We start from the raw sequence: 25250 nt of genomic DNA on the forward strand, positions 1-25250 counted from the left end.
TAAAAGCAGGTGGGGATATAGTTTTGGAGTGGTTGGTGCAATTATTTAATAAATGTATGGAAGAGGGTAAGGTACCTAGGGATTGGCAGAGAGCATGCATAGTTCCTTTGTATAAAGGCAAAGGGGATAAAAGAGAGTGCAAAAATTATAGGGGGATAAGTCTGTTGAGTGTACCTGGTAAAGTGTATGGTAGAGTTATAATTGAAAGAATTAAGAGTAAGACGGAGAATAGGATAGCAGATGAACAAGGAGGCTTTAGGAAAGGTAGGGGGTGTGTGGACCAGGTGTTTACAGTGAAACATATAAGTGAACAGTATTTAGATAAGGCTAAAGAGGTCTTTGTGGCATTTATGGATTTGGAAAAGGCATATGACAGGGTGGATAGGGGGGCAATGTGGCAGATGTTGCAAATGTATGGTGTAGGAGGTAGGTTACTGAAAGCAGTGAAGAGTTTTTACGAGGATAGTGAGGCTCAAGTTAGAGTATGTAGGAAAGAGGGAAATTTTTTCCCAGTAAAAGTAGGCCTTAGACAAGGATGTGTGATGTCACCGTGGTTGTTTAATATATTTATAGATGGGGTTGTAAGAGAAGTAAATGCGAGGGTCTTGGCAAGAGGCGTGGAGTTAAAAGATAAAGAATCACACACAAAGTGGGAGTTGTCACAGCTGCTCTTTGCTGATGACACTGTGCTCTTGGGAGATTCTGAAGAGAAGTTGCAGAGATTGGTGGATGAATTTGGTAGGGTGTGCAAAAGAAGAAAATTAAAGGTGAATACAGGAAAGAGTAAGGTTATGAGGATAACAAAAAGATTAGGTGATGAAAGATTGAATATCAGATTGGAGGGAGAGAGTATGGAGGAGGTGAACGTATTCAGATATTTGGGAGTGGACGTGTCAGCGGATGGGTCTATGAAAGATGAGGTGAATCATAGAATTGATGAGGGAAAAAGAGTGAGTGGTGCACTTAGGAGTCTGTGGAGACAAAGAACTTTGTCCTTGGAGGCAAAGAGGGGAATGTATGAGAGTATAGTTTTACCAACGCTCTTATATGGGTGTGAAGCGTGGGTGATGAATGTTGCAGCGAGGAGAAGGCTGGAGGCAGTGGAGATGTCATGTCTGAGGGCAATGTGTGGTGTGAATATAATGCAGAGAATTCGTAGTTTGGAAGTTAGGAAGAGGTGCGGGATTACCAAAACTGTTGTCCAGAGGGCTGAGGAAGGGTTGTTGAGGTGGTTCGGACATGTAGAGAGAATGGAGCGAAACAGAATGACTTCAAGAGTGTATCAGTCTGTAGTGGAAGGAAGGCGGGGTAGGAGTCGGCCTAGGAAGGGTTGGAGGGAGGGGGTAAAGGAGGTTTTGTGTGCGAGGGGCTTGGACTTCCAGCAGGCATGCGTGAGCGTGTTTGATAGGAGTGAATGGAGACAAATGGTTTTTAATACTTGACGTGCTGTTGGAGTGTGAGCAAAGTAACATTTATGAAGGGATTCAGGGAAACCGGCAGGCCGGACTTGAGTCCTGGAGATGGGAAGTACAGTGCCTGCACTCTGAAGGAGGGGTGTTAATGTTGCAGTTTAAAAACTGTAGTGTAAAGCACCCTTCTGGCAAGACAGTGATGGAGTGAATGATGGTGAAAGTTTTTCTTTTTCGGGCCACCCTGCCTTGGTGGGAATCGGCCGGTGTGATAATAAAAAAAAAAAAAAAAAATAAAAAATATATATATATATGTATATATGTATATATATATATATATGTATATATATATATATGTATATATGTATATATATATATATGCATGCAAAACAACCACTCTGAAAGATTAGAGAAATTCCAAGCGCTTTCGTGACTACTCACATTATCAAGGAACTATCATAGTTCCTTGATAATGTGAGTAGTCACGAAAGCGCTTGGAATTTCTCTATTCTTTCAGAGTGGTTGTTTTGCATATTTTGAAATCACTTGTTTACTGTGATCTTATTGCATATATATATATATATACATGTATATATATTTTTTTTTTTTTTTCAACAAGTCGGCCGTCTCCCACCGAGGCAGGGTGACCCAAAAAAAAGAAAGAAAATCCCCAAAAAGAAAATACTTTCATCATCATTCAACACTTTCACCACACTCGCACATTATCACTGTTTTTGCAGAGGTGCTCAGAATACAACAGTCTAGAAGCATACACATATAAAGATACACAACATATCCCTCCAAACTGCCAATATCCCAAACCCCTCCTTTAAAGTGCAGGCATTGTACTTCCCATTTCCAGGACTCAAGTCCGACTATATGAAAATAACCGGTTTCCCTGAATCCCTTCACTAAATATTACCCTGCTCAACACTCCAACAGATCGTCAGGTCCCAAGTACCATTCGTCTCCATTCACTCCTATCTAACACGCTCACGCACGCTTGCTGGAAGTCCAAGCCCCTTACCCACAAAACCTCCTTTACCCCCTCTCTCCAACCCTTTCGAGGACGACCCCTACCCCGCCTTCCTTCCCCTATAGATTTATATGCTTTCCATGTCATTCTACTTTGATCCATTCTCTCTAAATGACCAAACCACCTCAACAACCCCTCTTCTGCCCTCTGACTAATACTTTTATTAACTCCACACCTTCTCCTAATTTCCACACTCCGAATTTTCTGCATAATATTTACACCACACATTGCCCTTAAACAGGACATCTCCACTGCCTCCAACCGTCTCCTCGCTGCTGCATTTACCACCCAAGCTTCACACCCATATAAGATTGTTGGTACTACTATACTTTCATACATTCCCTTCTTTGCCTCCATAGATAACGTTTTTTGACTCCACATATACCTCAACGCACCACTCACCTTTTTTCCCTCATCAATTCTATGATTAACCTCATCCTTCATAAATCCATCCGCCGACACGTCAACTCCCAAGTATCTGAAAACATTCACTTCTTCCATACTCCTCCTCCCCAATTTGATATCCAATTTTTCTTTATCTAAATCATTTGACACCCTCATCACCTTACTCTTTTCTATGTTCACTTTAAACTTTCTACCTTTACACACATTCCCAAACTCATCCACTAACCTTTGCAATTTTTCTTTAGAATCTCCCATAAGCACAGTATCATCAGCAAAAAGTAACTGTGTCAATTCCCATTTTGAATTTGATTCCCCATAATTTAATCCCACCCCTCTCCCAAACACCCTAGCATTTACTTCCTTTACAACCCCATCTATAAATATATTAAACAACCATGGTGACATTACACATCCCTGTCTAAGACCTACTTTTACCGGGAAGTAGTCTCCCTCTCTTCTACACACCCTAACCTGAGCCTCACTATCCTCATAAAAACTCTTTACAGCATTTAATAACTTACCACCTATTCCATATACTTGCAACATCTGCCACATTGCTCCTCTATCCACTCTATCATATGCCTTTTCTAAATCCATAAATGTAATAAAAACTTCCCTATCTTTATCTAAATACTGTTCACATATATGCTTCAATGTAAACACCTGATCTACACATCCCCTACCCACTCTAAAACCTCCTTGCTCATCCGCAATCCTACATTCTGTCTTACCTCTAATTCTTTCAATTATAACCCTACCGTACACTTTTCCTGGTATACTCAGTAAGCTTATTCCTCTATAATTTTTACAGTCTCTTTAGTCCCCTTTCCCTTTATATAAAGGGACTATACATGCTCTCTGCCAATCCCTAGGTACCTTCCCCTCTTTCATACATTTATTAAACAAAAGTACCAACCACTCCAACACTATATCCCCCCCTGCTTTTAACATTTCTGTCATGATCCCATCAGTTCCAGCTGCTTTACCCCCTTTCATTTTACGTAATGCCTCACGTACCTCCCCCACACTTACATTCTGCTCTTCTTCACTCCTAAAAGATGGTATACCTCCCTGACCAGTGCATGAAATTACTGCCTCTGTTTCTTCCTTAACATTTAAAAGTTCCTCAAAATATTCTCGCCATCTACCCAATACCTCCATCTCCCCATCTACTAACTCCCCTACTCTGTTTTTAACTGACAAATCCATATTTTCCCTAGGCTTTCTTAACTTGTTTAACTCACTCCAAAATTTTTTCTTATTTTCATTAAAATTTCTTGACAATGCCTCTCCCACTCTATCATCTGCTCTCCTTTTGCACTCTCTCACCACTCTCTTTACCTTTCTTTTACTCTCCATATACTCTGCTCTTCTTATAACACTTCTGCTTTGTAAAAACCTCTCATAAGCTACCTTTTTCTCTTTTATCACACCCTTTACTTCATCATTCCACCAATCACTCCTCTTTCCTCCTGCCCCCACCCTCCTATAACCACAAACTTCTGCCCCACATTCTAATACTGCATTTTTAAAACTATTCCAACCCTCTTCTACCCCCCCACTACTCATCTTTGCACTAGCCCACCTTTCTGCCAATAGTCGCTTATATCTCACCCGAACTTCCTCCTCCCTTAGTTATACACTTTCACCTCCCTCTTACTTGTTGTTGCCACCTTCCTCTTTTCCCATCTACCTCTTACTCTAACTGTAGCTACAACTAAATAATGATCCGATATATCAGTTGCCCCTCTATAAACATGTACATCCTGGAGCCTACCCATCAACCTTTTATCCACCAATACATAATCTAATAAACTACTTTCATTACGTGCTACATCATACCTTGTATATTTATTTATCCTCTTTTTCATAAAATATGTATTACTTATTACCAAATTTCTTTCTACACATAGCTCAATTAAAGGCTCCCCATTTACATTTACCCCTGGCACCCCAAATTTACCTACTATATATATATATATATATATATAGATATATATATATATATATATATATATATATATATATATATATTATAGGTAGTAGGTTGGTAGACAGCAACCGCCCAGGGAGGTACTACCGTCCTGCCAAGTGAGTGTAAAACGAAAGCCTGTAATTGTTTTACATGATGGTAGGATTGCTGGTGTCCTTTTTTCTGTCTCATGAACATGCAAGATTTCAGGTACGTCTTGCTACTTCTACTTACACTTAGGTCACACTACACATACATGTACAAGCACATATATACACACCCCTCTGGGTTTTCTTCTATTTTCTTTCTAGTTCTTATTCTTGTTTATTTCCTCTTATCTCCATGGGGAAGTGGAACAGAATTCTTCCTCCGTAAGCCATGCGTGTTGTAAGAGGCGACTAAAATGCCGGGAGCAAGGGGCTAGTAACCTCTTCTCCTGTACATATTACTAAATGTAAAAGGAGAAACTTTCGTTTTTCCTTTTGGGCCACCCCGCCTCGGTGGGATACGACCGGTGTGTTGAAAGAAAGAAGAAAGATATATATATATATATATATCAAAGGACCCCAATGGAAATAAGTCACTCTGTCTGACTTTTTTGGGTTATCCTAGGTTCTCTACACATATGCTGCTATATATGATAATTCTATGTAACTGTATTTGTGTATACCTGAATAAACTTACTTACTTACTTACTTATATATATATACATATTTATTTTTATTTATTATCACACTGGCCAATTCCCACCAAGACAGGGTGGCCCGAAAAAGAAAAACTTTCACCATCATTCACTCCATCACTGTCTTGCCAGAAGGGTGCTTTACACTACAGCTTTTAAACTGCAACATTAACACTATATACATATATATATATATATATATATATATATATATATATATATAAATATATATAAATATATATATATATATAAATATATATTATATATAAATATATATATATATATATATATATATATATATATATATATATATATATATATATATATATATATATATATATATTTTTTTTTTTTTTTTTTCAACAAGTCGGCCGTCTCCCACCGAGGCAGGGTGACCCAAAAAAGAAAGAAAATCCCCATAAAGAAAATACTTTCATCATCATTCAACACTTTCACCACACTCGCACATTATCACTGTTTTTGCAGAGGTGCTCAGAATACAACAGTCTAGAAGCATACACATATAAAGATACACAACATATCCCTCCAAACTGCCAATATCCAAACCCCTCCTTTAAAGTGCAGGCATTGTACTTCCCATTTCCAGGACTCAAGTCCAACTATATGAAAATAACCGGTTTCCCTGAATCCCTTCACTAAATATTACCCTGCTCACACTCCAACAGATCGTCAGGTCCCAAGTACCATTCGTCTCCATTCACTCCTATCTAACATGCTCACGCACGCTTGCTGGAAGTCCAAGCTCCTTGCCCACAAAACCTCCTTTACCCCCTCTCTCCAACCCTTTCGAGGACGACCCCTACCTCGCCTTCCTTCCCCTATAGATTTATATGCTTTCCATGTCATTCTACCTTGATCCATTCTCTCTAAATGACCAAACCATCTCAACAACCCCTCTTCTGCCCTCTGACTAATACTTTTATTAACTCCACACCTTCTCCTAATTTCCACACTCCGAATTTTCTGCATAATATTTACACCACACATTGCCCTTAAACAGGACATCTCCACTGCCTCCAACCGTCTCATCGCTACTGCATTTACCACCCAAGCTTCACACCCATATAAGAGTGTTGGTACTACTATACTTTCATACATTCCCATCTTTGCCTCCATAGATAACGTTTTTTGACTCCACATATACCTCAACGCACCACTCGCCTTTTTTCCCTCATCAATTCTATGATTAACCTCATCCTTCATAAATCCATCCGCCGACACGTCAACTCCCAAGTATCTGAAAACATTCACTTCTTCCATACTCCTCCTCCCCAATTTGATATCCAATTTTTCTTTATCTAAATCATTTGACACCCTCATCACCTTACTCTTTTCTATGTTCACTTTCAACTTTCTACCTTTACACACATTCCCAAACTCATCCACTAACCTTTGCAATTTTTCTTTAGAATCTCCCATAAGCACAGTATCACCAGCAAAAAGTAACTGTGTCAATTCCCATTTTGAATTTGATTCCCCAAAATTTAATCCCACCCCTCTCCCGAACACCCTAGCATTTACTTCCTTTACAACCCCATCTATAAATATATTAAACAACCATGGTGACATTACACATCCCTGTCTAAGACCTACTTTTACCGGGAAGTAGTCTCCCTCTCTTCTACACACCCTAACCTGAGCCTCACTATCCTCATAAAAACTCTTTACAGCATTTAATAACTTACCACCTATTCCATATACTTGCAACATCTGCCACATTGCTCCTCTATCCACTCTATCATATGCCTTTTCTAAATCCATAAATGCAATAAAACTTCCCTACCTATATCTAAATACTGTTCACATATATGCTTCAATGTAAACACTTGATCTACACATCCCCTACCCACTCTGAAACCTCCTTGCTCATCCGCAATCCTACATTCTGTCTTACCTCTAATTCTTTCAATTATAACCCTACCGTACACTTTTCCTGGTATACTCAATAAGCTTATCCCTCTATAATTTTTACAGTCTCTTTTGTCCCCTTTCCCTTTATATAAAGGGACTATACATGCTCTCCGCCAATCCCTAGGTACCTTCCCCTCTTTCATACATTTATTAAACAAAAAAAGTGATTATGTGTGAGTGTGGTGAAAGTGTTGAATGATGATGAAAGCATTTTCTTTTTGGGGATTTTCTTTCTTTTTTTTGTCACCCTGCCTCGGTGGGAGACGGCCAACTTGTTGAAATATATATATATACAGTGGACCCCCGGTTAACGATATTTTTTCACTCCATAAGTATGTTCAGGTGCCAGTACTGACCGAATTTATTCCCATAAGGAATATTGTGAAGTAGATTATTCCTTTCAGACCCCCAAACATACACGTACAAATGCACTTACATAAATACACGTACATAATTGGTCGCATTCGGAGGTAATCGTTATGCGGGGGTCCACTGTATGTATGTATGTATGTATGTATGTATGTATGTATGTGTATATATATATATATATATATATATATATATATATATATATATATATATATATATATATATATATATATATATATATATATATATATTTTTTTCAACAAGTTGGCCGTCTCCCACCGAGGCAGGGTGACCCAAAAAAAAGAAAGAAAATCCCCAAAAAGAAAATGCTTTCATCATCATTCAACACTTTCACCACACTCACACATAATCACTGTTTTTGCAGAGGTGCTCAGAATACAACAGTTTAGAAGCATATACGTATAAAGATACACAACATATCCCTCCAAACTGCCAATATCCCAAACCCCTCCTTTAAAGTGCAGGCATTGTACTTCCCATTTCCAGGACTCAAGTCCGACTATATGAAAATAACCGGTTTCCCTGAATCCCTTCACTAAATATTACCCTGCTCACACTCCAACAGATCGTCAGGTCCCAAGTACCATTCGTCTCCATTCACTCCTATCTAACACGCTCATGCACGCTTGCTGGAAGTCCAAGCCCCTTGCCCACAAAACCTCCTTTACCCCCTCTCTCCAACCCTTTCGAGGACGACCCCTACCTCGCCTTCCTTTCCCTATAGATTTATATGCTTTCCAAGTCATTCTACTTTGATCCATTCTCTCTAAATGACCAAACCACCTCAACAACCCCTCTTCTGCCCTCTGACTAATACTTTTATTAACTCCACACCTTTTCCTAATTTCCACACTCCGAATTTTCTGCATAATATTTACACCACACATTGCCCTTAGACAGGACATCTCCACTGCCTCCAACCGTCTCCTCACTGCTGCATTTACCACCCAAGCTTCACACCCATATAAGAGTGTTGGTACTACTATACTTTCATAAATTCCCTTCTTTGCCTCCATAGATAACGTTTTTTGACTCCACATATACCTCAATGCACCACTCACCTTTTTTCCCTCATCAATTCTATGATTAACCTCATCCTTCATAAATCCATCCGCCGACACGTCAACTCCCAAGTATCTGAAAACATTTACTTCTTCCATACTCCTCCTCCCCAATTTGATATCCAATTTTTCTTTATCTAAATCATTTGATACCCTCATCACCTTACTCTTTTCTATGTTCACTTTCAACTTTCTACCTTTACACACATTCCCAAACTCATCCACTAACCTTTGCAATTTTTCTTTAGAATCTCCCATAAGCACAGTATCATCAGCAAAAAGTAACTGTGTTAATTCCCATTTTGAATTTGATTCCCCATAATTTAAACCCACCCCTCTCCCGAACACCCTAGCATTTACTTCTTTTACAACCCCATCTATAAATATATTAAACAACCATGGTGACATTACACATCCCTGTCTAAGACCTACTTTTACCGGGAAGTAGTCTCCCTCTCTTCTACACACCCTAACCTGAGCCTCACTATCCTCATAAAAACTCTTTACAGCATTTAGTAACTTACCACCTATTCCATATACTTGCAACATCTGTCACATTGCTTCCCTATCCACTCTATCATATGCCTTTTTTAAATCCATAAATGCAATAAAAACTTCCCTACCTTTATCTAAATACTGTTCACATATATGCTTCAATGTAAACACTTGATCTACACATCCCCTACCCACTCTGAAACCTCCTTGCTCATCTGCAATCCTACATTCTGTCTTACCTCTAATTCTTTCAATTATAACCCTACCATACACTTTTCCTGTTTTTTTTTTTTTTTTTTTTCAACAAGTCGGTCGTCTCCCACCGAGGCAGGGTGACCCAAAAAAAAGAAAGAAAATCCCCAAAAAGAAAATACTTTCATCATCATTCAACACTTTCACCACACTCACACATTATCACTGCTTTTGCAGAGGTGCTCAGAATATAACAGTTTAGAAGCATATACGTATAGAGATACACAACATATCCCTCCAAACTGCCAATATCCCAAACCCCTCCTTTAAAGTGCAGGCATTGTACTTCCCATTTCCAGGACTCAAGTCCGACTATATAAAATAACCGGTTTCTCAATAAACTTATTCCTCTATAATTTTTACAATCTCTTTTGTCCCCTTTCCCTTTATATAAAGAAACTATACATGCTCTCTGCCAATCCCTAGGTACCTTCCCCTCTTTCATACATTTATTAAATAAAAATACCAACCACTCCAACACTATATCCCCCCCTGCTTTTAACATTTCTGTCATGATCCCATCAGTTCCAGCTGCTTTACCCCCTTTCATTCTACGTAATGCCTCACGTACCTCCCCCACACTTACATTCTGCTCTTCTTCACTCCTAAAAGATGGTATATCTCCCTGACCAGTGCATGAAATTACCACCTCCCTTTCTTCCTCAACATTTAAAAGATCCTCAAAATATTCTCGCCATCTACCTAATACCTCCCTCTCCCCATCTACTAACTCCCCTACTCTGTTTTTAACTGACAAATCCATACTTTCCCTAGGCTTTTTAACTTGTTTAACTCACTCCAAAATTTGTTCTTATTTTCATTAAAATTTCTTGACAGTGCCTCTCCCACTCTATCATCTGCTTTCCTTTTGCACTCTCTCACCACTCTCTTCAACTTTCTTTTACTGTCCATATACTCTGCTATTCTTATAACACTTCTGCTTTGTAAAAACCTCTCATAAGCTAACTTTTTCTCTTTTATCACACCCTTTACTTCATCATTCCACCAATCACTCCTCTTTCCACCTGCCCCCACCCTCCTATAACCACAAACTTCTGCCCCACATTCTAATACTGCATTTTTAAAACTATTCCAACCCTCCTCAACCCCCCCACTACTCATCTTTGCACTAGCCCACCTTTCTGCCAACAGTCGCTTATATCTCCCCCGAACTTCCTCCTCCCTTAGTTTATACACTTTCACCTCCCTCTTACTTGTTGTTGCCACCTTCCTCTTTTCCCATCTACCTCTTACTCTAACTGTAGCTACAACTAAATAATGATCCGATATATCAGTTGCCCCTCTATAAACATGTACATCCTGGAGCCTACCCATCAACCTTTTATCCACCAATACATAATCTAACAAACTACTTTCATTACGTGCTACATCATACCTTGTATATTTATTTATCCTCTTTTTCATAAAATATGTATTACTTATTACCAAATCTCTTTCTACACATAGCTCAATTAAAGGCTCCCCATTTACATTTACCCCTGGCACCCCAAATTTACCTACTACTCCCTCCATAACATTTTTACCCACTTTAGCATTGAAATCCCCAACCACCATTACTCTCACACTTGATTCAAAACTCCCCACGCATTCACTCAACATTTCCCAAAATCTCTCTCTCCTCTACACTTCTTTCTTCTCCAGGTGCATACACGCTTACTATAACCAACTTTTCACATCCAATCTTTATTTTACTCCACATAATCCTTGAATTAATACATTTATAGTCCCTCTTTTCCTGCCATAGCTTATCCTTCAACATTATTGCTACTCCTTGTTTAGCTCTAACTCTATTTGAAACCCCTGACCTAATCCCATTTATTCCTCTCCATTGAAACTCTCCCACCCCCTTCAGCTTTGTTTCACTTAAAGCCAGGACATCCAGTTTCTTCTCATTCATAACATCCACAATCATCTCTTTCTTATCATTTGCACAACATCCACGCACATTCAGACTTCCCACTTTGACAATTTTCTTCTTATTATTCTTTTTAGTAATCTTTACAGGAAAAGGGGTTACTAGCCCATTGCTCCCAGCATTTTAGTTGACTTTTACAACACGCATGGCTTACGGAGGAAAGATTCTTATTCCATTTCCCCATGGATATAAAAGGAAAAGTAATAAGACCAAGAACTATTAAGATAAAATCAAAGAAAACTCAGATGAGTGTGTATAAATAAATGTGTACATGTATGTGTAGTGTGACCTAAGTGTAAGTAGAAGTAGCAAGACATACCTGTAATCTTGCATATTTATGAGACAGACAAAAGACACCAGCAATCCTACCATCATGTAAAACAATTACAGGCTTTTGTTTTACATTCACTTGGCAGGACGGTAGTACCTCCCTGGATGGTTGCTGTCTACCAACCTACTACTTTATTATTATTATTTAATCAAGGGGGAAGTGCTAAACCCATAGGATTATACAGCTACAGTGCCTGTGGGGAGATGTGGAAGGTATTCAGGTTTAATTCAGGGAACTGGAGCACAGATCCAATTCCTCAGATCAAGAACCCCTCACCAGCATCACAGAACCTTCCTTGAGGGGAAACAAGACAGTAAATAAATGAAAACTAGCAGGAAAAGAAAAAAGACTAACAAATTCATAAACATTACAAATACGATACAATCTTAACTGAGGTAATCTCAAAAATACTGGTACTAAGGGACATTATAAACAAAACATAAACCAAATACTGTATAGTGGGTTGTGTAAATGTTGTTACTTCTTGTGATTAGCAAAATCCCTGTAATTGTTTTACATGATGGTAGGATTGCTGGTGTCTTTTATATGTCTCATACACATGCAAGGTTTCAGGTATGTCTTGCTACTTCTACCTACACTTAGATCACACTACACATCATGTACAAGCATGTATATATATACATACCCCTCTGGGTTTTCTTTTATTTTTCTTACTAGTTCTTGTCCTTGTTTATTTCCTCTTATCTCCATGGGGAAGTGGAAAAGAATTCTTCCTCCGTAAGTCATGCGTGTTGTAAGAGGCGACTAAAATGCAGGAAGCAAGAGACTAGTAATCCCTTCTCCTGTATATATTACTAAAGTTAAAAAGAGAAAATGTCATTTTTCTTTTTGGGCCACCCTGCTTCAGTGGGATACGGCCAGTTTGTTAAAAGAAGAAAAAGAAGAAGGAAGTGTAGCAAAATTACATCTAAGCATTATATCAAATATTTTGATAGTGAGAGACATTAGTGTTATTAAACCCTAGTTTATTATACTTGTTTTGCTAACATTCTTGTAGACTGGGGCTATAACAATGCTCCATTTATAAAACTTAATGGAATGAACCTGTAAAAGCTAAAATACAAAGACGAAAACATTTATACATACTAGCTACGTACAGTGGAACTTCAGCACTCGAACTTAATTCGTTCCAGAAGGCTGTTCAAGTGCCGATCTGTTTGAGTACCGAACAAATTTTTCCCAACCAATTTTCTTTTTGGTTGGCTGTTATCACTAACCCTCTTAGGCCCCATGGTGACTTACTTATATAAATAATATAAAAAAAAAACACCAAAAAATGTGAAGAAACACAAAATAGTTTATAGTGAAGTTCTGACAGGTCATGTTTGTTTGGTAGAGTGCCAAGGAAACAGTCAACTACCAAGCGATTTGTTACCGAACACAGCGCTCGAATACCAAATTGTTTGAGTACCGAGGTTCCACTGTAGTATTATTATTATTATTAGCTGAAGATTAATTAATAAAGCAAAAACAAAAAGCTAGTAAGAAATACAGACACATAATATGCTGAAAAAAACACATTTTATATTATTCAACAATTATTTTGAACTTGTACAATAAGAGCAAAGGAAACCTTACCTATACATTTAGTGTTGCTTCGTTCTGAGTATTTGACAGCTTCAGCAACACTGGCTGAGGAGTGACCAGAGAGAGCATCATGTAGGTTTCTGATGAAGTAATCTCTATAGTCCTCTGGGAGAGCCATGAATGTTCCACCCATCACAATAAATTCCACTTTGTCAACACTGTGACCCAGCTGCTGGAGCTTAAAAGGTTACAAAGGAAGTTAATATGAAGTTATAAATAGGGCTTACTGTAATGCCTTTAAAAAGTTCCTCTGAGACTATTAAACATAATTTTCCCCTCACAATCACAATTTGTGTAATTTTTGCAGAAAAAGTTAGAAAAGAAAAGGAAAATAATTTTTTATCAGAGTAATAAAATTCTTTAGTCATACTTAAAATTTATCTCACTAACAGGTAAAAATGGAAATTTAGTCAAATGCAGGATCAAAGAATTTTTAGAAATGTTTAGTCCACAGAGACTCATCGTGTTAGGTGACTACCATATTTTCATTTAGTTTGTAAATCTGATACTATACATCAGTGTTAAATTTTTTTTTGTTTTTTTGAATGGAGGAAGGTACAATCCATGTGAGAATTATTGACATTGTGACACTTTTCTTAGAAATGAAGACAGATGAATTACAAAACTGTAAGTCATAAAATAGCATGAAATTAAGTAAAAACTTCCTTGTGTGACATATACCTGTTCCACTCTGTGTCTAGTTTGCAGGTATGGGTTGTATCTTGCCCGTATAGCTCTCATAGATGTGGGTTCATACCCAGTGTAGCTCTGTGTCGAATATTCAAAGTCAGAATCTGGTCCACCTGGACAGTAGACACATATGTTGCCGGTCATATTGATGTGGGGGCATCGATGAGGTTTGCACATAACAGCTACAACTGCAATCTGATGAAGTAATGTTTAATATAGAATACAGTGGTACCTCAGGTTACAAACTTAATTTGTTCCAGAAGGTTGTTCTAGTGCCGATACCAAACAAATTTGTTCCCTTAAGGAATTACGTAAATTAGATTAGTCCGTTTCAGACCCCAATAATACACTTACAAAAGCACGTACAAAAATACACTTACATTATTGTTCGAGTTGGGAGCTGTTCAAAACTTGAGGTACCACTATATCCTGGTGTGACAATATTACAATGATGCCAAACTTTCAAATAATTTTCACAGAAAGTCCAAACCCCTGCAGGTCATCAAGTACTACATGGCAGCAGATAAAGAAGGCCTCAGTTTCATGCATAAATATACAGCTATTATTGCACTGTGTTTCCTTCTACGTCCATGTTGGTTTTTGTGTTTTAGTGATCAGCATTCATTACACTGAACTCAACTGATATAATGTCTTCTGCTACCCAAAGAATACATAAACACTCATGAAATAATAACAACACTAGTGTATTTAATGTTTTTAGGGGATATATGGTAAAGACAGTGATTATATACAAATGATGGTGAAGGTGTTGAACAATGATGAAAGTTTTCTTTCTTTTTGGGTTACCCTGCTTTAGTGGGAAATGCCTGATATGCTAAAAAAAAACAATGGCAAGAACCTTTTATTTATATGTTACACTCAGTAGGGGTCATTATGAAGTCACTAAAGTCCTTAGTGGGTGAAATGCTGAACAGTGGTCCCTCAATTATCATCCATAATCCATTCCTGGAAGTGGGACTATTATCGAAATAGACGATTTTTTAATCAATTTTCCCCATAAGAAATAATGTAAATACAATTAATCCGTTCCTGACATCCAGAAGTATTAACCCTTTCAGGGTCCGTGCCGTAGATCTACAGCTTTATGTTGAGGGTCCAAACCGTAGATCTACGCCAAAATTCTAGAGGCGTCAAATTTAGTGCAAGAAGGCTGGTAGGCCTACATCTGAGAGAATGAGTCTGGGTGGTCAGTGTGCACACTATAGAAAAAATCTGGACGCCTGCATGACATTGTGGGAACGCCGCCAAAGTGCTTTGTTCATCATGCCTGGCCGCAAGGAAGCTCTCACTCCCCACTCACTCTCCTGGCGAATTCTGACTCTCCTCTTCACAACTTACAGTTCTAAGACTGATGGAAGTGGATCTGAAGAGGAATTCTATGGTTTTGAACCATATGGTACCATTGTACCATATAGTACATGATACAATGGTATCATATGGTACATTATACCATATGGTACAGGGTACAGGGACCCTAATGGAAGTAAGTCTGACTTTTTTTGGTTATCCTAGGTTCTCCAAACATATGCTGCTATGTATGATAATCTATGTAACTTTATTTGTGTATACCTAAATAAACTTACTTACAATGCCACATGTGCCTGAGTAAGTTTATTCAGGTGTACACAAATACAGTTACATAGATTATCATACATAGCAGCATATGTATAAAATCCTAGGATAACCCAAAAAAGTCAGGGTGACTTATTTCCATAGGGATCCCTGTATCTGTATCATATGGTGTCCTGATGGTACCCTGTACCATATGGTACCCTGTACCATATGGTACCCTGTACCATATGGTACCCTGCACCATATGGTACACTGAATCATATGGTACCCTGCACCATATGGTACCCTGCACCATATGGTACCCTGCACCTGGAGTTTACCTGGAGTTTACCTGGAGAGAGTTCCGGGGGTCAATACCCCCGCGGCCCGGTGTGTGATCAGGCCGCCTGGTGGATCAGAGCCTGATCAACCAGGTTGTTACTGCTGGCTGCATGCAAACCGATGTACGAGCCACAGCCCAGCTGGTCAGGAACCGACTTTAGGTGCTTGTCCAGTGCCAGCTTGAAGACTGCCAGGGGTCTGTTGGTAATACCCCTTATGTATGCTGGGAGGCAGTTGAACAGTCTCAGGCCCCTGACACTTATTGTATGGTCTCTTAACGTGCTAGTGACACCCCTGCTTTTCATTGGGGGGATGTTGCATCGTCTGCCAAGTCTTTTGCTTTCGTAGTGAGTGATTTTCGTGTGCAAGTTCGGTACTAGTCCCTCTAGGATTTTCCAGGTGTATATAATCATGTACCTCTCCCGCCTGCATTCCAGGGAATACAGGTTTAGGAACCTCAAGCGCTCCCAGTAATTGAGGTGTTTTATCTCCGTTATGCGCACCGTGAAGGCGCGCATACCCTATACCATATAGTACAATGTACCATATGGCACCCTGTAACATATGATACCATGTACCGTATGGTCAGTTACAGATGTTGCTGCCAACAGGCACCAGGCAAGACTGAGTGAGTCACGACGTAAGCTAGCTAGTGACTCGGCAGTTTCCAAGAAAGCGCTTTGTCATCCACCTCAAGGAACATGTCGAGTGGCTGTACATTTGTAAATATATAATAGTACATTACTGATATACAACATTTTTGCATATTTTTGTTGTAAACAATTATTGTAAACAAAATTATCATGAAAATATCAATGTGTTTGTGTTGAATACAACAGTACCATATGGTACAATGTACCATATGTACAATGAACCATATGTTATCATTGTACCATATGGTACAATGTACCATATGGTACCATTGCACCATATGGTACCATTGCACCATATGGTACCATTGCACCATATGGTACCATTGCACCATATGGTACCATAAGGTACCATTGCACCATATGGTACCATTGTATCATATGGTACCACTGCACCAAATGGTGCCATTGTACCATATTCTACCATATGGTACAATTGTATCATATGGTGCAATTGTACCATATGGTACCAATGTACCATATGGTACCATTGCACCCTATGGCACCATTGTACCATATAGTACTATATGGTACCGTTGTATTCAACACAATAACCGCACTAATATTTTCATCATTTTGTTTACAATAAACTTGTAAACAAGTTTTGTAAGCAAAATAATGATAAACCAATTAGTGCAGTTATTGTGTTGAATACAATGAGTGTACACTTATACAATATACATTATATTGGTCTCACAGACCACAAATGTTACTAGAAAAAGAAAAAAAATAGAAAAGAAAAAAGCATAAAAAACGTAAGTAAAAAAATGCAATTTTGTGGAAGTCGCTGATGTTGCCGCCACCCAGTCATTTTGGGTCAACTTCCCGCCACTGCATCTCGGTAAGTATTGATCGAAATTTTTTTGTTTTGTTTTACCTTCACAAAAATATTATCTTTAATTCCGAAAGAAAAAATTTTTTTTTTTTTTTTTCAAAATTTCTTGGACACCTCAATTACTGGGAGCGCTTGAGGTTTCTAAACCTGTATTCCCTGGAACGCAGGAGGGAGAGATACATGATTATATACACCTGGAAAATCCTAGAGGGACTAGTACCGAACTTGCACACGAAAATCACTCACTACGAAAGCAAAAGACTTGGCAGACGATGCACCATCCCCCCAATGAAAAGCAGGGGTGTCACTAGCACATTAAGAGACCATACAATAAGTGTCAGGGGCCCGAGACTGTTCAACTGCCTCCCAGCACACATAAGGGGGATTACCAACAGACCCCTGGCAGTCTTCAAGCTGGCACTGGACAAGCACCTAAAGTCAGTTCCTGATCAGCCGGGCTGTGGCTCGTACGTTGGTTTGCGTGCAGCCAGCAGCAACAGCCTGGTTGATCAGGGGCTGATCCACCAGGAGGCCTGGTCACAGACCGGGCCGCGGGGGCGTTGACCCCCGAAACTCTCTCCAGGTAAACTCCAGGTAAACACTGGGGCACCCCTTCAGATTTTGGCCTTTGACCCTGAAAGGGTTAAAACAAAAAATTTTTTTACATGAAATATAGATGTAGTACATAAACAATACAATGGTACATGATGAATGAAACATTAACAGCATAACACTTAACTTTATTGGCGATTCTTCTTAGTGTATGGAAGACTGGAGAAGGAGAGAGACTGGATTATTTACTGTTTGGAAGGGGAATCCCCTTCCATCAACACCTCAGGTACCAATTGCTTTTCTGGGGTTACTTCTCTTCTCTGTTTCTTATTGCCACTAGGACCAGCTTGAGAGTCACTGGAGTCCTGTCTCGCAAAAAACTGTCCAGAGAGCTCTGTTTCTGGTGTCTCTTTAAAACTTCCCTAAAATGGGCCAAGACTCTGTCACTGTACAAGTTGCTGATATGGCTTGCAACATCCTTCTCAGGGTGATGTTTCTCCATAAATCTTTCCATCCTACTCCACATTTCAAAAATCTCCTTAATTTCTGAAGAAGGCATCTTCTTCCATCTCTCTCCTCCTCTGCAGCAAGATTCTGAGCTGCGATCTGTTGCTCTTCCTGCTGAAGCTCTTGCAGCTCCTCAGTGGTTAGCTCTTCGTTGTGGTCCTCCACCAACTCTTCCACATCCTCCAAACTCACATCCAACCCCATGGAACTCCCCAGTGCCACAATAGAGTTCACAACTGACATAGGCTCATCAGGGGCTGCCTCAAACCTTTCAAAATCCCTCTTGTGGACACAATCTGGCCACAATTTTCTCCAAGCAGAGTTCAAAGTTCTGGCAGTCACTCCCTCCCAAGCCTTACCTATAAGGCTTATGCAATGGAGAATACTGAAGTGTTCTTTCCAAAAATCTCGTAGGGTCAAGTGTCTGAGGTCACATTAAAGCACCTTTCAAACATTGCTTTGGTGTAGAGTTTTTTAAAGTTTCAAATGACTTGCTGGTCCATGGGCTGGAGGAGAGGAGTGGTATTCGGGGGCAAGAACTTTACTGTGATGAACCCAAACTCCTTCAGAATTAGGTCATCCAAGTTTGGAGGATGAGCAGGTGCATTGTCCATTACTAGGAGGCACTTGAGATCCAATTTCTTTTCCAGGAGGTAATTCTTCACACTATTGTCAAACACTTCACTGAACCACTTGACGAAAATGTCCTCGTGACCCATGCCTTATTATTAGATCTCCAAAACACACACAATCTACTCTTCATAACATTGTTTTCCTTGAACACTCTGGGATTTTCAGAATGGTACACTAGTAACGGCTTCACTTTGAAATCCCCACTAGCATTAGCACAGAACATTAGCGTCAGCCTGTCTTTCATAGGCTTGTGTCCTGGCAGTGCCTTTTCTTCCTGAGTAATGTAGGTCCTCTTTGGCATTTTCTTCCAAAAGAGGCCTGTTTTGTCACAATTGAACACTTGTTCAGGTTTCAGTCCTTCAGCCTCTATGTACTCCTTGAATTCCTGCACATGTTTTTCAGCCGCTTTTTGGTCCGAACTGGCAGCCTCACCATGCCTTATCACACTGTGTATGCCAGTACGCTTCTTAAATCTCTCAAACCAGCCTTTGCTGGCCTTAAATTCACTCACATCACCACTAGTTGCAGGCAATTTCTTTACCAAATTGTCATGCAACTGCCTAGCCTTTTCACAAATAAGCGATGTCATAAGACTATCTCCTGCTAATTGTTTCTCATTTATCCACACCAATAATAACTTCTCAACACCTTCGAGTACTGGTGATCTCATTTTTGTCAGCATATTTACCCCCTTTGCAACAACAGCGTCCTTGATTTCCTTTTTCTTGGCTATGATGGAAGATATGGTTGTACGGGATTTGTTATACATCCTGGCCAGTTCGCCCACACGTATGCCACTTTCATATTGTTCAATGATGTTTTTCTTAAATTCAATCGTATTTCTCACCTTCTTTACCAAAGGCTTGGCATTAAGAGCATTCTTTGGAGCCATGGTAGCTTATTTAGCACTTGCAAGCACTAAAATCAATGGAATATTATGAAATATTTCGTATGAACACGCGAGGGGGCCATCACTCACTGGTAAACAATGGCACACTGGCTGGGAAGGCAGGCCCAGGCGGCTCAGAGCATGAGTACGCATCTAGGACGAAAGACGATTAGCGAGTTAACGGACCATTTGTGAGCCAATGTTTAGACGAAATAATGGGACTATTTCCGAAATGGACGACTTTCAGGCTGGACGATTATTGAGGGACCACTGTATTAATAAAACAATTCTTTGCGTTGAAAGTGTGTCTTTATGCCACCGTTTTTTCATGTGCTTCCTCTATGTGGATAATAACGCACACAGGAATAAACTAGAAACAATTTAAAAGCTGTATGAGTGAACTATTTTTTCATTTTTAACTCAAAAAGAAAGCAGCATACATAATTTTAAAAGACAATGTTTAATTTTTTTTTGGATATACGTAGTAATACAAATACATAAAATAAATAACTATGCTGTAATCATGCTCTCTTGAAAGAATTACAGTATGTCTTTGGAATACTACTGGCCTCATTTGACATGCATTACCTAAGTTGAGATTCTTTAATATAAAAGTCCTTATCCAATATTTTTTATAAGGAAAATAATCAAAGATATAGACACCTTATGCTTTGTCTAATTAAAAAGTACAGTGGTACCCCAAGTTTCGTACAGCTCCCAACTCGAACAATTATGTAAGTGTATTATTGTAAGTGCTTTTGGGGGACTGAAACGGACTAATCTAATTTACATTATTCCTTACGGGAACAAATTCGTTCAGTAACGGCACTCAAACAATCTTCTGGAACGAATTGTGGCCAAAACTCGGGGTACCAATGTAATGCACAAAGTTCACATGATGCTTAACATGATGAAAGGCTGCAGGCCTTTGTTTTATCTCTGGCCAGGAAAGAAACTCAGCTGGAGTAATAAATATATGATGACATATTACTGCAGTGATTTTTCTAAATGACTCATAAACTCTACTCACTACAATTACATTACAGTAAATATCTATCATTTAATTTACCCCAGAAGCAGTGCGGACAGGTTTTGCCCGGAGTTTGGGGAGGAGGACCTTCTTGTGTTGTTGCGGTACTGCAGCTATAATATCCACAAGTCTTGGTGATGATTGAAGCCCATATTTGGATGAAATACGTGTCTTCAACTTGTTGAGATTCACATCACGCTGCTCCTTTTGTGCTTTTATTAACTCTTGCACTATTTCTCCCACAGTGAGCATGCGCAGCTCCTCTTTGGAGAGGGGTGGCCCTGTGAATTTTTTTAATTAATCAATTATAAGAGGGAGAGAATAATATAAAAGGGAAAAGTGATTGAATTTTTGTGGATGTGAGGAAGTGAGTGAATGACAGTACAGTATACACAGAACTCCATCTCTGATCTAAGTGAAGCAAAGATAGGGAATTAAAGAGATTACTCTAAAATTCAGGCTTTAGAAATACAGCATTTAAGAAATGCATGCAAGGATAAATAAGCAAAGTATGAGATAGATGGAACAGAAGAAAGAGGAGAACCATAAATGTTTGGTGTTAGGATAACAGAACAGGTATGACCACATGAAGATTTCACCTTAATAAGTGACCTTTCACATTTTCCGATTATACTATCCTAGAGGGATTAGTACCAAATTTGCACACGAAAATCACTCCCTATGAAAGCAAAAGACTAGGCAGACAATGCAACATCCCCTCAATGAAAAGCAGGGGCGCCACTAGCACGATAAGAGACAACACAGTAAGTATCAGGGGCCCAAGATTGTTCAACTGCCTCCCATCATACATAAGGGAAACTACCCAATAGATCTCTGGCTGTCTTCAAGAAGGCTTTGGACAGGCACCTAAAGTCAGTACCTGACCAGCCAGGCTGTGGTTCATACATCTGTTTACGTGCAGCCAACAGTAACAGCCTGGTTGATCAGGCCCTGATCCACCATGAGGCTTGGTCACAGACCGGGCTGCAGGGGCATCGACCCCTGAAACCCTCTTCAGGTATACTTCAGGTATGTCCTCACATTGTTACTGCCAAACAAATACATAGTATATTTAGATTAGGGAAAATTATATTGTTAGATTAGTTTATGGTATGTTAGCTTAGTTTAGATCTGACTTCATTAGCCAACTATTTAATTTTAAATATACCTGGTATTGGCTCAGGGTCCAATGAACTGTCTTGAAGGCTGTACATATTTACTAGTAATTGAAGTGTGGGTGGCAGTGTAAAAGACACAAATAGGAACATTAGGGATCCCAATGGAAATAAGTTGCATTGTTTGACTTTACTGGATTATCACAGGTTAAATCTACACGAGTACATTTTACCTACAAAAGCAAGAGGCTTGATATATGGTGCAAAATATTCACAATGAAAAGCAAGGGTGCTATGAGTACACCAAGATGAAACCTAAGAAGTGTAAATGGACAGAACTTTTGAACACCCTCCCATTAATAATAATAATAATAATAATAATAATAATAATAATAATAATAATAATCTTTATTTTCTACCAACAGATCCATAGATTGTCTTAATGAGGGAGCTTGATAAATTCTTAAATCGGTTCTTGATCAACCAGGCTGTAGTGTATATGATCAATTGTATGTGGCTAACACCAAAAGCCTGGTTGATCAGGCCATCAACCAAGAGACCTGGTCTGGGACTGGGCAAAGAGTGAAATAACCTTCAAAATCATCTTTATGTAACCTCCAGGTTTAACATCTGTACACTTAAGACCACAGTAAAAACAATAATATGTATACAAAGAAGGCTTTATTCCAATTATTAACCCTGGAGGGTTAGTAACTTATTAAAACTCATTCAACCTGGGGTTCTTGCAGGTGTTAGCAGACTTGCCCATAGACCTCACAACATCCAGGCTTCAACCTGGGGTTCTTGCAGGTGTTAGGAGACTTGCCCATAGACCTCACCTCATCCAGGCTTCAACCTGGGGTTCTTGCAGGTGTTAGGAGACTTGCCCATACACCTCACCTCATCCAGGCTTCAACCTGGGGTTCTTGCAGGTGTTAGGAGACTTGCCCACACACCTCACTTCATCCAGGCATCAACCTGGGATTCTTGCAGGTGTTAGGAGACTTGCCCATAGACCTCACATCATCCAGGCTTCAACCTGGGGTTCTTGCAGGTGTTAGGAGACTTGCCCATAGACCTCACCTCATCCAGGCTTCAACCTGGGGTTCTTGCAGGTGTTAGGAGACTTGCCCATACACCTCACCTCATCCAGGCTTCAACCTGGGGTTCTTGCAGGTGTTAGGAGACTTGCCCACACACCTCACTTCATCCAGGCATCAACCTGGGATTCTTGCAGGTGTTAGGAGACTTGCCCATAGACCTCACATCATCCAGGCTTCAACCTGGGGTTCTTGCAGGTGTTAGGAGACTTGCCCATACACCTCACCTCATCCAGGCTTCAACCTGGGGTTCTTGCAGGTGTTAGGAGACTTGCCCATAGACCTCACCTCATCCAGGCTTCAACCTGGGGTTCTTGCAGGTGTTAGGAGACTTGCCCATAGACCTCACCTCATCCAGGCTTCAACCTGGGGTTCTTGCAGGTGTTAGGAGACTTGCCCATACACCTCACCTCATCCAGGCTTCAACCTGGGGTTCTTGCAGGTGTTAGGAGACTTGCCCACACACCTCACTTCATCCAGGCATCAACCTGGGATTCTTGCAGGTGTTAGGAGACTTGCCCATAGACCTCACATCATCCAGGCTTCAACCTGGGGTTCTTGCAGGTGTTAGGAGACTTGCCCATACACCTCACCTCATCCAGGCTTCAACCTGGGGTTCTTGCAGGTGTTAGGAGACTTGCCCATAGACCTCACCTCATCCAGGCTTCAACCTGGGGTTCTTGCAGGTGTTAGGAGACTTGCCCATAGACCTCACCTCATCCAGGCTTCAACCTGGGGTTCTTGCAGGTGTTAGGAGACTTGCCCATAGACCTCACCTCATCCAGGCTTCAACCTGGGGTTCTTGCAGGTGTTAGGAGACTTGCCCATACACCTCACCTCATCCAGGCTTCAACCTGGGGTTCTTGCAGGTGTTAGGAGACTTGCCCATAGACCTCACCTCATCCAGGCTTCAACCTGGGGTTCTTGCAGGTGTTAGGAGACTTGCCCATACACCTCACCTCATCCAGGCTTCAACCTGGGGTTCTTGCAGGTGTTAGGAGACTTGCCCATACACCTCACCTCATCCAGGCTTCAACTTGGGGTTCTTGCAGGTGTTAGGAGACTTGCCCATACACCTCACACCATCCAGGCTTCAACCTAGGGTTCTTGCAGGTGTTAGGAGACTTGCCCCTAGACCTCACATCATCCAGGCATCAACCTGGGGTTCTTGCAGGTGTTAGGAGACTTGCCCATACACCTCACCTCATCCAGGCTTCAACTTGGGGTTCTTGCAGGTGTTAGGAGACTTGCCCATACACCTCACACTATCCAGGCTTCAACCTGGGGTTCTTGCAGGTGTTAGCAGACTTGCTCATACACCTCACATCATCCAGGCTTCAACCTGGGGTTCTTGCAGGTGTTAGGAGACTTGCCCATACACCTCACCTCATCCAGGCTTCAACCTGGGGTTCTTGCAGGTTTTAGGAGACTTGCCCATACACCTCACCTCATCCAAGCTTCAACCTGGGATTCTTGCAGGTGTTAGGAGACTTGCCCATACACCTCACACCATCCAGGCTTCAACCTGGGGTTCTTGCAGGTGTTAGCAGACTTGCTCATACACCTCACCTCATCCAGGCTTCAACCTGGGGTTCTTGCAGGTGTTAGGAGACTTGCCCATACACCTCACACTATCCAAGCTTCAACCTGGGGTTCTTGCAGGTGTTAGGAGACTTGCCCATAGACCTCACCTCATCCAGGCTTCAACCTGGGGTTCTTGCAGGTGTTAGCAGACTTGCTCATACACCTCACCTCATCCAGGCTTCAACCTGGGGTTCTTGCAGGTGTTAGGAGACTTGCCCATAGACCTCACATCATCCAGGCTT

The 25250-nt window shown here is 40.3% G+C and overlaps 1 protein-coding gene across 2 annotated transcripts in view; it reads right to left on the minus strand.

Annotated features, from left to right (window-relative positions):
- The window catches only part of Elp3 (elongator complex protein 3), a 100337-nt gene that overhangs the window by 73416 nt on the left and 1671 nt on the right, over positions 1-25250 (minus strand). Inside the window, exons 2-4 of one of the 2 annotated variants that reach the window (XM_070080472.1) lie at positions 21249-21490; positions 14191-14394; positions 13501-13687 (exon numbers count right to left, since the gene is read on the minus strand). In XM_070080472.1, coding sequence (XP_069936573.1) covers positions 13501-13687; positions 14191-14394; positions 21249-21490 — 633 coding nt within the window. The remainder of the gene's footprint in view (positions 1-13500; positions 13688-14190; positions 14395-21248; positions 21491-25250) is intronic. The other variant, XM_070080477.1, reaches the window with a different exon arrangement.

This window comes from Cherax quadricarinatus, chromosome 6 (genome assembly GCF_038502225.1).
Source record: "Cherax quadricarinatus isolate ZL_2023a chromosome 6, ASM3850222v1, whole genome shotgun sequence".
Lineage (NCBI taxonomy): Eukaryota > Metazoa > Arthropoda > Malacostraca > Decapoda > Parastacidae > Cherax > Cherax quadricarinatus.